The 14,571-nt window shown below is 35.2% G+C and overlaps 1 protein-coding gene across 8 annotated transcripts in view; it reads left to right on the forward strand.

The window, feature by feature from the left end:
- LRCH1 (leucine rich repeats and calponin homology domain containing 1) overlaps positions 1 to 14,571 on the forward strand; it is a 120,322-nt gene that overhangs the window by 90,859 nt on the left and 14,892 nt on the right. For all 8 annotated transcript variants that reach the window (XM_021376066.1, XM_021376012.1, XM_021376040.1 and 5 more), the window contains 3 exons: positions 5,382 to 5,491; positions 7,754 to 7,891; positions 8,959 to 9,036. In XM_021376066.1, the coding sequence (XP_021231741.1) occupies positions 5,382 to 5,491; positions 7,754 to 7,891; positions 8,959 to 9,036 (326 nt within the window). The remainder of the gene's footprint in view (positions 1 to 5,381; positions 5,492 to 7,753; positions 7,892 to 8,958; positions 9,037 to 14,571) is intronic.

Genomic DNA, 14,571 nt, shown 5'->3' on the forward strand with positions numbered 1-14,571 from the left:
GCAATAAAAATCTATCAATAATATACTTTCATCAGTTATGAAACTTTGAAAATACTACAATTGATACAGTTCTAAAAACTGGCTAACAGATTAGGAATTGTATTAGTGGAGCTTTTGTTATAAGCAAATTAAGGGCACACAGAGAAAATTGTGCTGGAAAGCTGTTTTTGAAATAAGCTTTACTTAACAAGATAACAGTCTCCATCTTCTAAAATCCAAATTATTTTTTTTTCTTGGTGTTGTTTAGGTTTATTATGGAAAATAAATGTATTACACCCCTTTAAGATTATACATATATGCTAAAGAATTCTGTCTGGGATGTATGGCAGTGGCTCGGGTCTCAGTAACATGAAGGGTTTGATTCTCTTCCTGACTTGCAGATTGTGTAGTCATTTTACATCTGCACAGTATAGTGGCATAATATACTCCAGTGTAATCTGAACTTTTACACTCACTTTTTACTTCTTCTGTATGTTGACATAAACTGTGCTATAAATTCCAGTGGCACTTTACCAGTTTCTACCAGTTTATGATTCAGCCTTAATCTTGGTGATATTTTTAAGAGTTCAGTAAATAGTAGTCTAGTAGACAGTAGTAATATCTGTGTTAATTTAGATTTGTTACTGTTTTACTCTTTAGATGACATGAGCAGTATAGACTAACTAGTACACGCATGTTTAGAGCAGGTACATCTCTTGTGTTATCCAAATCTGAAGACAAATGCAAATATTACTGTTTTTTACCTTTGGAAGTTACAGGAGAAAACTGCTTTTACAATCTTTATTATCATTATTTTAAAATCAAGACTGTTGCCTTTCTGTTTAGAGTTTTTCAAAGGCTGTTTATTATCTTGGACATATCTTACTCTGGCAGGAAGTAAAATGAACTAGAAACCATTCTATGGCACTGAGGTTAGTTGGCATGCTGTGCATGATTCAAATCCATACTGAAACAAACACTCTTCGCTTTCCAAAACAGGAAGGCTGCGTTCAGTTTGCCTTTTGGTACCTTTGCCTGCGCAAAGGATATTCCCAACTGTACTAAGACATTGTGTAGAAGAGAGATAGGTTTCCACAGACCAAAACTGTGCCAGGAAGCAATAACTTAACAGCATGTTTGTTTGCAGGCCACTACTCAGATCCAGGTACCATCGCTGTGCAGCTTGATAGTATGGATGTAACCTTTGATATAGAAATGCCATCACAGTAGCGTCTTAATACTTTATTCAGTGTAATTTCTTCTGTAATGTAATTTCTGGCAACTGATCTGTAGTGGAGGAGGAGGAGTCCAGAATTTCTAGCAGATCATAAGGCATGCAACAGGCAGGTCTCACAAGACCAATATCCATAGCACTGGGGAGTTTTTAATCTAGCAAATAACAGAATAATAACTTTGCTGTTAAACAAATTTGGACTGAATAAAACAGGAAAAGATATATGTGACTATAACCTTTCAGCTCTACTTAAGCTTTTCCTGTCATTAGTCTAATTAATAGAGGCAGGTTGAATCATTTAGTTGCTTATCTGATGAATAATATTGTCAACTAAGTACTTAGGGTACTCAACCCTTGATGAGCTTTAAGTAGTACACCTACATGCATTGCAAAGAAGTGCTGCGTGCTTATTATTTATTAATCATTGAGCTTGTTGAAACTACGTAATACATAACTTAATAAGTTAACTATGGATTCAGAAAGCAAAAACTCCATGTTATGATCCCAAAGAGGAAGAAATAGACCCTTAGGCATGTGTGTGATGAATGGGCTCCCCTTGCTGGAAAACATGTGTAACGCAGAGAAGCAAGCAATACTTAGGACTGCCAAAACGCCCTGTATTAGAATGTTTTTCTTTAAATTCAGTAAGTAGCTGGAAATTTTATAGCTAATTCTTTCAAGTTATGTGTTTTTTTAATATAAATTAGTTAATTTTATTTCATTTATGAACTACTTCTAATTGCAGTTTCCCGCTGTCTGGAGATTAGCCTTCAGTTTTCTTCTTAGTGCATTCATGAACAGAATTAAATAACTAAGTTTGGTATTTGCATTTCATTAACACATATTTGTAGTCTGAAATCTGAACTGTTTGGAACATTCATACTGACTTAACAAAGGCCTGAGCAAAGACAGCTAGGGCCAAACTGAATGAAGGCCATATTAAAACTCCATTTTACCTTCAAAATTGAACATAAATATTAAGTGATGCTTTAATAGAGAATCTGACGTGTTGCTGCTGCTACTAAAGCTACAATGGCATTCAAATACTATTTAAATATGGTATTACTCTTTGAGCATTTATTTATGTATTTAATATGTGGGAGAAAGAATTACTAATTTTTTTAGAGTTGTACAGTGGACTATTTCTAAAATGAAAGTCTTAAAATTATTTTTTCTGTAAATGCAGCAAGAGTTTTCTTTATTTTAGAAGTCTCCTATAAATTGCTATGGATTTTCTAATCCAGAAAAACAAATTTTATTTCGGTACTATTCTGGAGCTTAATAGAATTCCTTGGTTAAGATTTCCTGCACAATGAGAACCTGGGAGTTACTTTAGGACTGGAAAAAAAAATCATCTGCTTTATTAAACAACGTTTTAGATATTTCTTATGGTTTAATTTTCACCATGGATGCTTTCATGTATGTATTAGTTACTAGCACATAAAGTTATCTAAATTAATAGGTAATGCTTTTGAAATGGGATAGTTAAATCGTGTATATGGATTGTTATGCTTCATGACAACAGTTGCTACAGCTGTTACTTTTAACAGCCTCTGTATTTTTGGATATGTATATATATATATAGAAGTCATAGTTACACATATACCTCTGTACAAAATGTTATGAAGCACGTATCTGTTGACACAGTGCATTGTAGACAGAAGCCTGTTCTGAGGTTGTGGTTTCCCCTTACAGAAAGGCAAAGATTAAATGCCACTGCAGTTATGAAAGTGCTGCATCTCCAGGCATGGTTATATTATTCACATCATTTCTGGAAGGTCACAATAAATGGTTTTAGTTACCATGTATGTGTGCCTACGCATTGATTCTTCTGAATGGTGACGCTGGTGAAACTATGTAGCCCGCCTGGAGAGGGGTATGCACTGCAGGCATTATCTGTACTTCTGTCCTGCATGTTCTCCCCAGAAAACCCTTCCACTATCCCAGTGGGATTTCTGATGATGTGAAGGATAAAGCTTACTAACTCTGTAATGTATGGGTGTTCTGATTAAAAGCAATTTTGTTTAGCAAATGGCCTTTAATATGGCGTTTCCTAAATTTACTGAGTTAATGGCGGAGTAACAAATTTCAGTTGCCTGAAAAGTTAGTTAAATAATGACTCTGTGAGTCAAGTAGTGTAAGAAATCAAGTTTGGTAATTTATTGTGTCTTGGTGCCTTTAGTGAGTAACCTGTGGGTACGTCAGGAGCTCCATCTTTATCAACCAAGCAACAGTTGCTTCTTGTTTGCTGAGCTACCTTAGATGGTGTCTGTCTCCCTTTGGCCAAAGAAGTAGCTTAGATTATTTTATTTTACTTATTCCACCTGCCTAAAATTAGATGAGATACCAGATGAGTGGACTTGTCTGGGATTTCAAAATATTTCTCACACACAAACTTTGTTTTGTATATCAGGAGTCCTAGATGCTAGAGAATGCAGTTTCATATATTGGCCCTCTACTTATTTTGGGACTTCATTAACATTTTTATTTGTCAGAATGTAGATGAAATTTCCCCTTAAAAAGTTCTCAGTTTCTTATTTTGTTACATATTTTAGGGACCGATTTTAAAACTCAACCTATGAAATTAATTGCAACCTAAATAAAAACTGAGATGCCACAGTTTTCAATAGAATTACTGTGGTTATGCTTATGGGTACCTACCTTACAGTTAGAGTAATTCATCCTTTTTTTATTGCTGTAGGAGTAAAATTTCCTAATTTGCTCTTTAGAAAATAAAAGGCTGTTCTGTGATGATACTGATTGACTCAGTGATTGTCCTCGCTTTTATTCTGCAATTTCAGCAAGCTGAAGTCATCCCAGATGTGGTTTTCTTCCCTTCCCTCTGCTGACTGTATAATAGAGGATGAAGAGACTAACCCAGGGGAAGGCTGTGGTCTCCTTAGCTTCTGGCAATCAATTTTGTTCAGTGCAATCTTAACAGCCATAGCTAGAACAAAGGGGCTTACTTTTATGAGCTGGGGATAATATTATGTGAAAATATATCATGAAAAACTACTTGTGAAACAGACTGTGGTAGCCTGAAAATATGTTTAATCCTCGGTGAGTTAACTTCCTTAGAGAGGAAGAGAAACCTGTTACTGAATTTGATGCAAGAGTCTGCATTGATACCTACTGTTTGCAGGAAAGTTAGCCAACTCACAAGAACCAAGGCCACTTCAAAGTCTGTGACAAATTTATCTGACTAGGCTGTTACGCTTAGTGGGTAGCTCTTCTCTAATAATGGCTCAGTGGGATGGAAATCTGAATCTTTAGCTGTCTTAAATTACCAAAATTAAGATTGAGCGGTAGCTGTGTTTAAAACAAGTGAAAAAAGGTTTTTAGGCTTCACACTCCATTAATTGGATGTCATGTTGCATTCAGGAGAGAGGCAGGAAATTAATAATGCAGAATCCTTCTTTCTCTCCAGCACTGTCATTTGCTGTAATAATCAGGTTGGCACATAAATTGTCTGAGCAGTGATGGCTGCATTTTGTGTAACTATAATTGAGCATACGTCTTCTTGTTCTTCAGAACCATTCAAAAAGTCCTTTATCAAAAGACAAAGTATGCAGGTGTACATGTACAAAGATTTAATGTAATTATTCCTAGGAACTGTAAGTTAAAGTCATACAGTCCACAGACCTGGGATTGATGGAAGAGAGTACTGTAGAGTGTTTATGCAATGCTGTGTTCACAATATTACTTTTAAATGCAGGAAGAGTTGCTGAATGACTGTAAAGTTAAGATTCTAGAAATCAAGCACATATTTTTGTTTGGCAGATTTTTTTTTAATGTAACCTTATCCAGTAAGCTGTAATGTTCTATCTAGGAGGATGCTTTTCACAGCTTGTTACACAGCTCATCATGTTGTAGGAGAGAGTTCTGCTTAAAAGAAGTGCTCCCTGCCAAGTTAGATCACAATGTCTAAGGTACAATGCTAGTGCTTAATCATCTGACAGAAGCTGTGTGTCAGGATTAGGATTTGGTAAAAAATTAGCAACTCCATTGATGGTGATTGATGGAGATACTGATGCTGTTCAGAGCTGTCCACCTCATGGCAGAGAAAATTTTTGTTGGAGACAGCGCCGAAGGATTTTGCTTCATTTAGAAATGAATAAGTCGGGGTGTTTGTTTTTAAACTAAAATCTTGTCTTTTTAAAAATCACAGTGTTCTTAAGACCGCAAAGAAATTTGGAATCAATAGACCCACAGTTTACGATTCGAAGGAAAATGGAGCAGATGAGAGAAGAGAGGGAGCTTGTCGAACAGCTACGTGAGGTATGTGAGTGCTGGAAGAATTGCGCTAATCAAACACTTTCTGTTTTCTTTGGGGAAGTTGCATAATTAGGAAAATATTAAAAAAAAAAAAGACTATTACTTCTGTAAATAATGTGGGTGAGGCCATTCTTGAAGTGCATTATTGCAGTTTGATAGTTGTATTCAAGAAAAGGGTTTTGTAAATGGGAAATAATCATGGGAGTTGCCTGAGTGAAATACAGTTAAAGAGCATGCCATGTGCTGGTAGAAATAACAGTTTATGTAACTTCCTCAGAAAAGATGAAGTGATTCACTTGAGAGAGGGAGAGAGATATCTAGAAAGCATTTCCTAACAACTGGAGGTGTCTTCAATCTGGCAAGTAAAAGGCATAATGAAAGTTGGACAACTTCAGGCACTTTTTGAAGTGGATAATGAATGTTTGGAAGGGTTTTCTTAGAAATGCAATGAATTCATCATCATTTGGTGATCTGCACATACAAGATGACTTCCTGATGCGTTGTCTTGAATACTGAAGCTAGAAGATTGATACTGTTAGGGTCCTTTAGAAAGAGAAGCAACCACCATACCACTTAATGTACTGCACAAGAAAATACCCCAGATAACAGATATGGAATAAGCATATATCTGTTAATATAATGTGCCTTTGGATTTTTCAGAGTATGTTAAGAAATTAGCTGCAGCTCTAGTCTGCAGCTTTAACTGCGCTGAGCAGCAGACAAGATGAAGAGATGTTACAATGCTCAGGTTCCTTATGTAGAAGTCCAAATGCACAGTTACCTTTAGCTCACTTCTTCACCTGAGCTGTGTATTGTGGGAACATAGGTGTTTTTTCCTTTCATTCCCCCCATTCGTTGGAATGATGCATTTTTTTTACAGAAATGGTTCAGTTACATGAAACTTGTTGCTTCAGATATGTAGTTACTTTTTCCTTCAGTTGAGCCATTTGGTTTTGTATACATCTGTAGTCACTTCATACACTTATCATTCCAAGAACAATTTTACTCTTGTGCAGTTGAGACTGGCAAGAAATACGTGGATTTTTGTCAGTTGAAGTGTGCACACTCAACAGTTTTGGCACTCTAAGTGGTATAAGTCTTCTGCACTAGTATGGCTGATTCTGAAAAAAAGAGCAGTTTCATTGACAACAAAAACAGAGGAGAATTGGTGTGGTAATTAATTCTAATTCTAACTGTGAATTCCATTCAACTGAAAAGTGTATTTTTCAGTGGTAGCAAAGACGACGTTTTCCTGATTAGAAAGCTTTCAGGCGACGTTTCAGTCAAGTCTACATCTAGCTACATCATATCTTTTAGTCCTTTCAAAAGTCCAGTTTTAGAAAGGGTTCCATGTAACAACGTTACTCCACATCTACCCGAAGAAGAAACTGGCCATGGAAGTGTTGTAGGTGGGCTGTGCTCATCATAAATATGCACACTATACTGTGTGGAACGGTCTCCCAGCATGCAAATCAGTGTTGTAAGAGAAGAATTTTTAAATTTATTCATGTGTTTAGAACTGTTTATAGTAGGTTTGACATTTCTCTTGTAAGTGCCCAACAGGGGAGTGTGTCATGTGTGATGATAGGTTTGTTTTGACCTTGGATTTAGAAACCATTTTTGGTATGTGGGAAATATGCAGAAAGTAGCACATAAAGAATTTGAAACATTTTTCCAAATCTGCTGCAAATTACTTTATTTTGCAATATCAAATTCTTTTCAACGGGACTTTAGTTTTACTTGAGAGTGAGTTCTTGGATATGTGTTATATCTGAATGTTTTGTCTTATGTATCTTTTTATCGCTAACTCTTCGTAAGTAGTTTTCAGACTACTGGGGAACAGTTACCTTTTACTCTCTGCTCAATGGTGTTAAACACAGTGTAATTCTGATTCAAAGTACTGCTGCTAAAATTTGAAATGAATAAGTGAAAGACTTGGTGAAAGCACCCACGTGTAATGTAATCACAGGACAAATTATTTGTATATATGTATGGTTTTTATGTGCATGTGTATAAAAATAAATGCAAATTATGACAGCAGCATTTGAAATGTAGACTTCCTTTAAAGAAGCTTACATACTTCAGCAACCAACATAGGCTAGAGGGGGTTGCTTTGTAGTTTTCAAATAATTAGTTACATAACAATAGGATTACCAGTAAAACAAAACTGAATACTTATCTAGCAGCATGGGAGATTATGAGAAAATATGCTTTTTCTTTCTTTATTCATTTCTATGTTGGTGTGTGTGTGTTCTTTATTTGCAGAACATTGAAACAAGACTAAAAATATGTTTGCCTGAAGACTTGGGGTCTGCTCTCATGGATGGTGTAGTTCTCTGCCATTTAGTAAATCACATTCGACCTCGGTCAGTAGGAAGTATTCATGTACCTTCACCAGCAGTAGTAAGTTGAATGTTTCTTGTGTTTTGTTTGTTTCTGTAGGGGAGGGTTGTTTAAAAAAAAAAAAAATCCCCCACAAAGCTCACTAGTTTAATGTGAAATGATACTTGGTTACATAAATTGTAACACAAAATGAGATTTTCCAAGAAGACGGATGTAAGAAAAAACATTTTCTGAGATTGTCTAATCAAGTTCCTTTTACTGACACTTGGTATAAATTACTTCTGCGAAGTCTTTGGTGAAGATATGACATTGCCAATATACATAAAACTAAGTTACTGGTGTAAAATCCTAAAGTTCTGTTGCTGACTTTAATTATTATCTGTTACAGCAAATATTTTAAAACCATTTTCATTTTTTTCAGCTTTATGCTGATGATAGTCTCTTGCTTGAAACAGCTTTCCAATGACTTGAGCCTTAGTTCTTTAAAGTCCCTGATATTATTGTGAATTCTTGGTTTAAATGGGTATTCAGGAATTACCCTTGTTTCATATCTTGTATTGAACAAGTAAAATAATGATTTGAGGGTGTTTTGTTTTTACTAGTGTGATATTTCTGTAAGTATTGGAAAGATAGTCCTTAGAGAGACAGATTTTAAACAATAACAGAACATTTCTTCTTCAGACATGAAAACTGTGTATAGCTACTTTATATTTGTAAGTACATGAAACATGAAAAAATGTAAAAGCTATATTACATTGAAATCTATTCCCCTTAATGTATGTTGAAATGTGTCATCAATTTAATTGCTGTCCAGAAGAAGAATTGCTGTTCCATCAGAAAACATGAGGTTTTAGAACCTCACAAGCTGGAGATAAACAAGTAAAGACTTAACTGTGTTGATGACTTTACTAAGTAAAAGCACATAGTATCCACAGCTTTCATACTCCAATTGTATTTCTTTGTTTTTATAGTTGGGGTGGGGGGAAGCTGAGTAACATTTTATGCTTTGTTTTCAGGATAAATATAACAGAAATGGTGCATCAGTACAAGAGTGACACAAAAGATTGATTGAATGAATGTATTGACTTCTTTTGTCATAATCTATTTTTTTTTTCCTGTTTCTGCAGCCTAAACTTAGCATGGCCAAATGCAGGAGAAATGTTGAAAACTTCCTGGATGCATGTAGAAAACTGGGGATACCAGAGGTAATTTAATTGTCTACCATTTCCAGATGATAAAAAGTGTAAAGCACATGAATTTCTTAAAGTTTAAGGATAGCTTTATGAAATAGCAGTTTTCAACAATAAATACATCTTACTTAATTCCATTTCTTAAATTGTATGATTTAATGCTGCTTTAGTGCATTTAAGTGTTTGATGCCATGGCACTTAAGAATGCAAATTTTGTCTTGCATTTGTAATTTAGTATTATCCCCAACACAGCTTCATGTTTGCAATGGAAAATAACTAAGGAACATCGTAAACAGGTAATAAGAAGACTGTAATTAAGCAGAAGTTTACTCATTTTTCTGTATACAACTGTAACTACATTTTTGCCTACTGCTTTTAGAAGATGGGCTTCATTCTTTTTAGTTGATGACTTCTCCTTTTTTACCATATGAAGTACTCAATAGTTTGTATTGTGAAAGTGGCTAATAGCGCACAAACACTTCTGCAGTGATATGAAGAAAACCATTCTGTTAAGGATGGAATGTACCTGTGAGTAAGGTTGTCCTACGTGTATAAGTTGTGGAAATAGGGAAATTGCAGTGCATGGTGTTTTTTGCTTTTCATTTAAGGATGGTAGTATTCATTGGGTAGTCTGTTACCAAATGAATAAGGAAAAATGCCCTTCTAACTAATGTGGTGAATTCTGGAGTTTCATTGGGAATAGTTCAAAGATTCTTTTATGGTCTAGAAGCATGTTTGAAAAAAGTATTGATTGAAAATATCGGATCCTGAAAAGAATATTGAAGTGCTATACAAGGTCTTTTTAGTTGAAAACCTGAAAATTGCATGATGTATTTTCATTTTTTTTGTGTGTGTGCATATGACATTATGATTAAGACTGAATGCCTTTTAGCCTATATTTCAAGAATGCTGAAACAGAAGGACATTCTGTCTGTCTTCTTCCTCCCCTGCAACCTCTTTGGGAACAGATGATACTTGCAAAGATTTCACACTGGAAAAGAATTCTAGTTTTATTTATATTTTATCTATATTTTAGCACTTCATTTGGAGGTCATCAGAAGTAACAGTTCATCTTTGCTATTTGTAGAAATTTTGAGGAGGATGCTTTATCTTACAACTCCAGTGAATGATTCATAATAAATATGATGAATTCAGTGTTACAGGCTGGCCTCTAAGCTGTCATTAGGTAATTCATTATGTTAGAACTATTTAACATTTCATTAAAATTTTATTTCAAAGAAGATGAAAAATAAGATCAAAATTTCAGTGCTTATGGACAAAGTAGGTATGGAATGTTTGTAAAGCTGCCCTATTGTCTTGTGATATATGACAAATTATTCAGTGAATTACAATACACATCAGGTTATTTCCCAGGAAAAGAAAAAGCCAAGAGCAGTTGTTGTGAAGAGTTCTTTCAAAAGCAGAAATAAAACTGAAAATTTTAGAATTCATTGCAGCCTCTTGTCATAGAGAGGTAAGCTCAGCTTTTCCACTATTTTTTCAAATTAGTTCTGGATCTCTATAAATAAGCTTTCTGGAAAAAAAAAGCCTTTGTTTTCTGTAAGTAGACATTTTTAATGTATTTATTGCCCTGCTTTAAAACTTGCATTAAAACTACTGTAGAATTTTTGAAATTTTGGGGGAGTATTTCATTAAAGCTTTTTTGTGGCACAGAAACTTAAGTAAAGGATCAGATCTTATCAGTACAATCTATAAACTATCCATCCTTCTGAACCTAAAGAAGCATTAGCTTCTTCTGAGGGAAAAACTAATTCACTTAAATGTTAAGTGAACTGCATGCAATTGTAAATTAATGATAGGTGTGTAAATTCTCTGAGGATATATTTGATTAGGTGCTGGTAATTGGCAAATATATGTTTGCCGCATGCTGTGAAAATCCACTGTGTTGCAAAACTAGATGGTAGATAATAGAACTGTGTGCTGGAGGGAAGGGAATGAGGAATATATTATGTAAAAGACAAACAAGAAATCAGCTGTAGTAGTGACTGTGCTGATGTGTATGGTCTCTTACAGACTCCATGGTCTTCAGCATTCAATTCTTGTGTTAGTATTGTTCTCTCCAGAAAGATTCTGGCAAACTTCTTGCTAGGGCAGAAAAATTTAGTAGGCATCCAGATCCAGGTGTGTCATGGTGAGCCTCGGGGCTTGACATCTTGACCAAAGTCACAAAAATAGAATAAAGGAGCAAGAGCTTCTCTGTATAATGACCCCATATGTAGATGACTGTGGGATTACTTGTGCCAGCTGATACGACAAGTGTGTTACTTACCAGAGGAGAATTTTAGTACAGTGGGTCACACATTAAGATCACTTTGTTAGTGACCATATGATGCTCCTGACCTTATGTGGAGGGATGTCTTAAGGGTGTGACCGACCTTTTAATAAGCAACTAAATAGTATGGCTCTTACTACACCAGTCAGCTAAGAAAAGAGAGAGAGTAGCAGCTAGGACAAGCAGAGTATGTCCAGTTTTGCCACTTTTTTCCTGTAGAACCTTTTTATTCCAATAAATCATAAATATTTGTAAACTATGCTTTTTGGAAACAAAAAATCTTTTCTTGATATGAGAAAATGTTGATGGCAGATAAGCATCTGAAAGCCTGAAGACAGTATATTACACAGAGCCCTCAAGCTACAACCTTACTTACTGAGAAAAGTATGAAAGAAAACTTTGTTTTACACTGCTGGCTGAAAACTGTGAAATTGCCTTATCTCCTCATTAACAACTATAGAATGGCAAATTCCTGATTTTTGGTGATACCAATCACATAAACAAGTGGCAGCAATGTGACAAGCAGGAGTCCCTGTCCTACTGCTTTTTTCAGAATGATGTGCTGTATGTGGATGATGCCATTCCTGGGAATAGATTGTTAGCGTCATGTGAACCCACTATTGACCCCACCTGTATTGCTTACCATGACCACCAGTATTGCACCTCCCATCTCATACTTCCTCTAAAATAAAGCTACTTCTAAAATAAAGCTACTTTTTGGCTTTATTTATCTTTGCATGTTTGTAAGCATGGTCTCTGAAGTTTCAAATGTCCAAGTTCTAATGCAGTTCTGTTCTTACTGACACTTTATCTTGGAGGCATTAAAAGTGACCAGGAAAGTATGAATTACTGTAACATGAGTATATATGTAATGCTATAAAAAATATATGGTCTCTGAGAGAATGCTATTTTATTATAAAACTAGCAACAGTATGTCACAACAATATGACAAAAATTTGTTAGTTATGAGAAGAAATTATCACCTAATTGTTCATACACATTCTGAAAACATAGTCCCGTTTTTGACCATTGCCACATCAGAATTGGTATTTGTTCTAGTAGCAAAGTAGGCTATTTTAACTTTGATATCAGTAATATAATTTAGTGTTAGCTTTCATTCCTCCTAGATATCACTTGTAGTAATCCATACTGCAGGGAATTTTCTTAGGCACTTTCATTAGTGTCAACAAATGTTTGTGTCAAAACAAAAGAGCAGCTGATCTGTGGTGGGCTGAGTGATGCTTTGCTACAAGTGAAACTTAGACAAAAACAAAATGCAAAGTGTAAATGCAAAGTGTTATTTGAAAGGCAAAAATTGTGCAAGTTTTGGTATGCATTTCTAATTGTCAGTTAATGAACAAATATGGCGTAGAAGTAGGATATCTCTAAACATTTTCTAAACACCTTGTCAAAAAAGAAATTCAGCAAAGTACTTTCAGTGTTTGTGAACCAGATGCAAAAGTTATCTTTTTACGAAGACAAATTATTTCTTATGATCAGCTGTTCACACCAATGTAATATCTTAACAGTGTAGACATTTGAGATTCTTTTAGTCCTTTATGGGACCACTTTAGTTCAAAGAAATTAAGTAGAGGAGTTACCTTTGAGAAAAGGAAAGACAGGTTTTCCATACACATACACAGCTTGTGAATCTCATGTAGTTTGAAACAAAGATAGGCATAGATTATCATGATTAATATTATAATGGTAATTTCTCTTGATAAAAGATAGAGATTAAACCTTTCACAGCTGGTTATTACAGCAGGTTTACTGACCTCCTGTGTTCCAGCATGTTAATAGTGATGAGCAGCATTTAGTGAGACATACAGTTATTTTGCAGGTAGGAATGGGAGTCTTCTGCAATGTTTCCCAAGTTTTCAGTCAGCTGTTTTGGACTACACATATAGAACAGAAAGGAGTGATGGTAAGAAATGGCTTTTTTTCGATATGAAATAATCTCATGAAGACTCAGGTTACAAAAGACTTCGCTGTGACCATTTCTGGGACTTTAGAATCCTGCAAATGAGGTTATTACTGCATCTAGCCTCGTCTGAAAACCAATTCCACTTTGTTACAACATCAGCCAAAATTTTTCTCAAGGTGACTGATTTGTGTCAGTGTAGGAATTACTAATTAAGTAAAACAATCACGGAAAGAAACAGTAGATTTTTTTGCATGCTAAAATTGGCAAAGCAAAGTAAAATAATCAGCCAGAGTGTCAAGAGCTCTATCTTCTTCCCACCTATTAGTAGTTCATCTAGTAATCGCATTTCTCATTTTAATGTGAGGTATGTTTTCATTGCTGCTTATGCTTGTCTTCTGATCAATTCACATAATCAGTTACTTTTCCATAGTTTCATCATGAGACATCCATGGCGGTACAGTAAGTTTTACCAGGTAGGACACCTTTCTCCACCCTTTCATTCTTTGCTCGGTAATGTACGCTATTTGCCCTCCAGTGTGGACTTAAGTGGCTCGGTATTCCAATTGCAGTATTTAAATCCTAATTTTGAGATTCATTCATTTGTGTTTTGAGTACAGTGCTTATGCACTACAGACTTCATCCAGTTCTGAAACCTTACCCTTGACTTTTTTAGGATCAAAATCTTGGGGGGTTGGTTTTGCAATGTGTGTATCTGTTTCCAGTCACTGCAGGAGCACGTAGAATGATAGTGGTTTCTGCACACAAACAACTGGTTGTACTTTTGTCTTTCACGTCTGTCTTTGTTTATTCTGCCTGCATGATTTTGGCAGCTGTATGATATAACCATGTAGCATCTTGGACTTGACAAGTCAGTCCATAAGCGTTGCAGTGGTTAAGCAATACAAATCTTTTTAGTTCTTACTGGAGATTTCAATCTCTTAAATGAGAAGGAAAATGTTTGAGATGGGTGGATGGTTGCTTATTTGTTTGTCTTTGAGTGGGGGTTGCACTGAAGTAAATACCACGTTTTTTTTCCACTACCTATTGATATCATATTTTAGTTTGGTATTCTCAATTCACAACATCTGTAAAATTATGGTAACTTCTGGAGTTGTATTACAGCAGTTTAAAATGCATAAATATGAACATTTTAGTTAAGGTGAGAGTGTAATAGCAAATTAGTAATTGTTGCGGAACACAAAAATAAACAAAAATGATCAGAAATTTCTAAGGCTTTCACAAGTGTCACTGAATTTCACTAAAGCACAGCATAACGGTTTCATAGGAAGTTTCTCAGCATGTGCTGACTGGTTTTTATGCTTTGGCATCTCCT

The sequence above is a fragment of the Numida meleagris genome, chromosome 1, assembly GCF_002078875.1.
Source record: "Numida meleagris isolate 19003 breed g44 Domestic line chromosome 1, NumMel1.0, whole genome shotgun sequence".
Lineage (NCBI taxonomy): Eukaryota > Metazoa > Chordata > Aves > Galliformes > Numididae > Numida > Numida meleagris.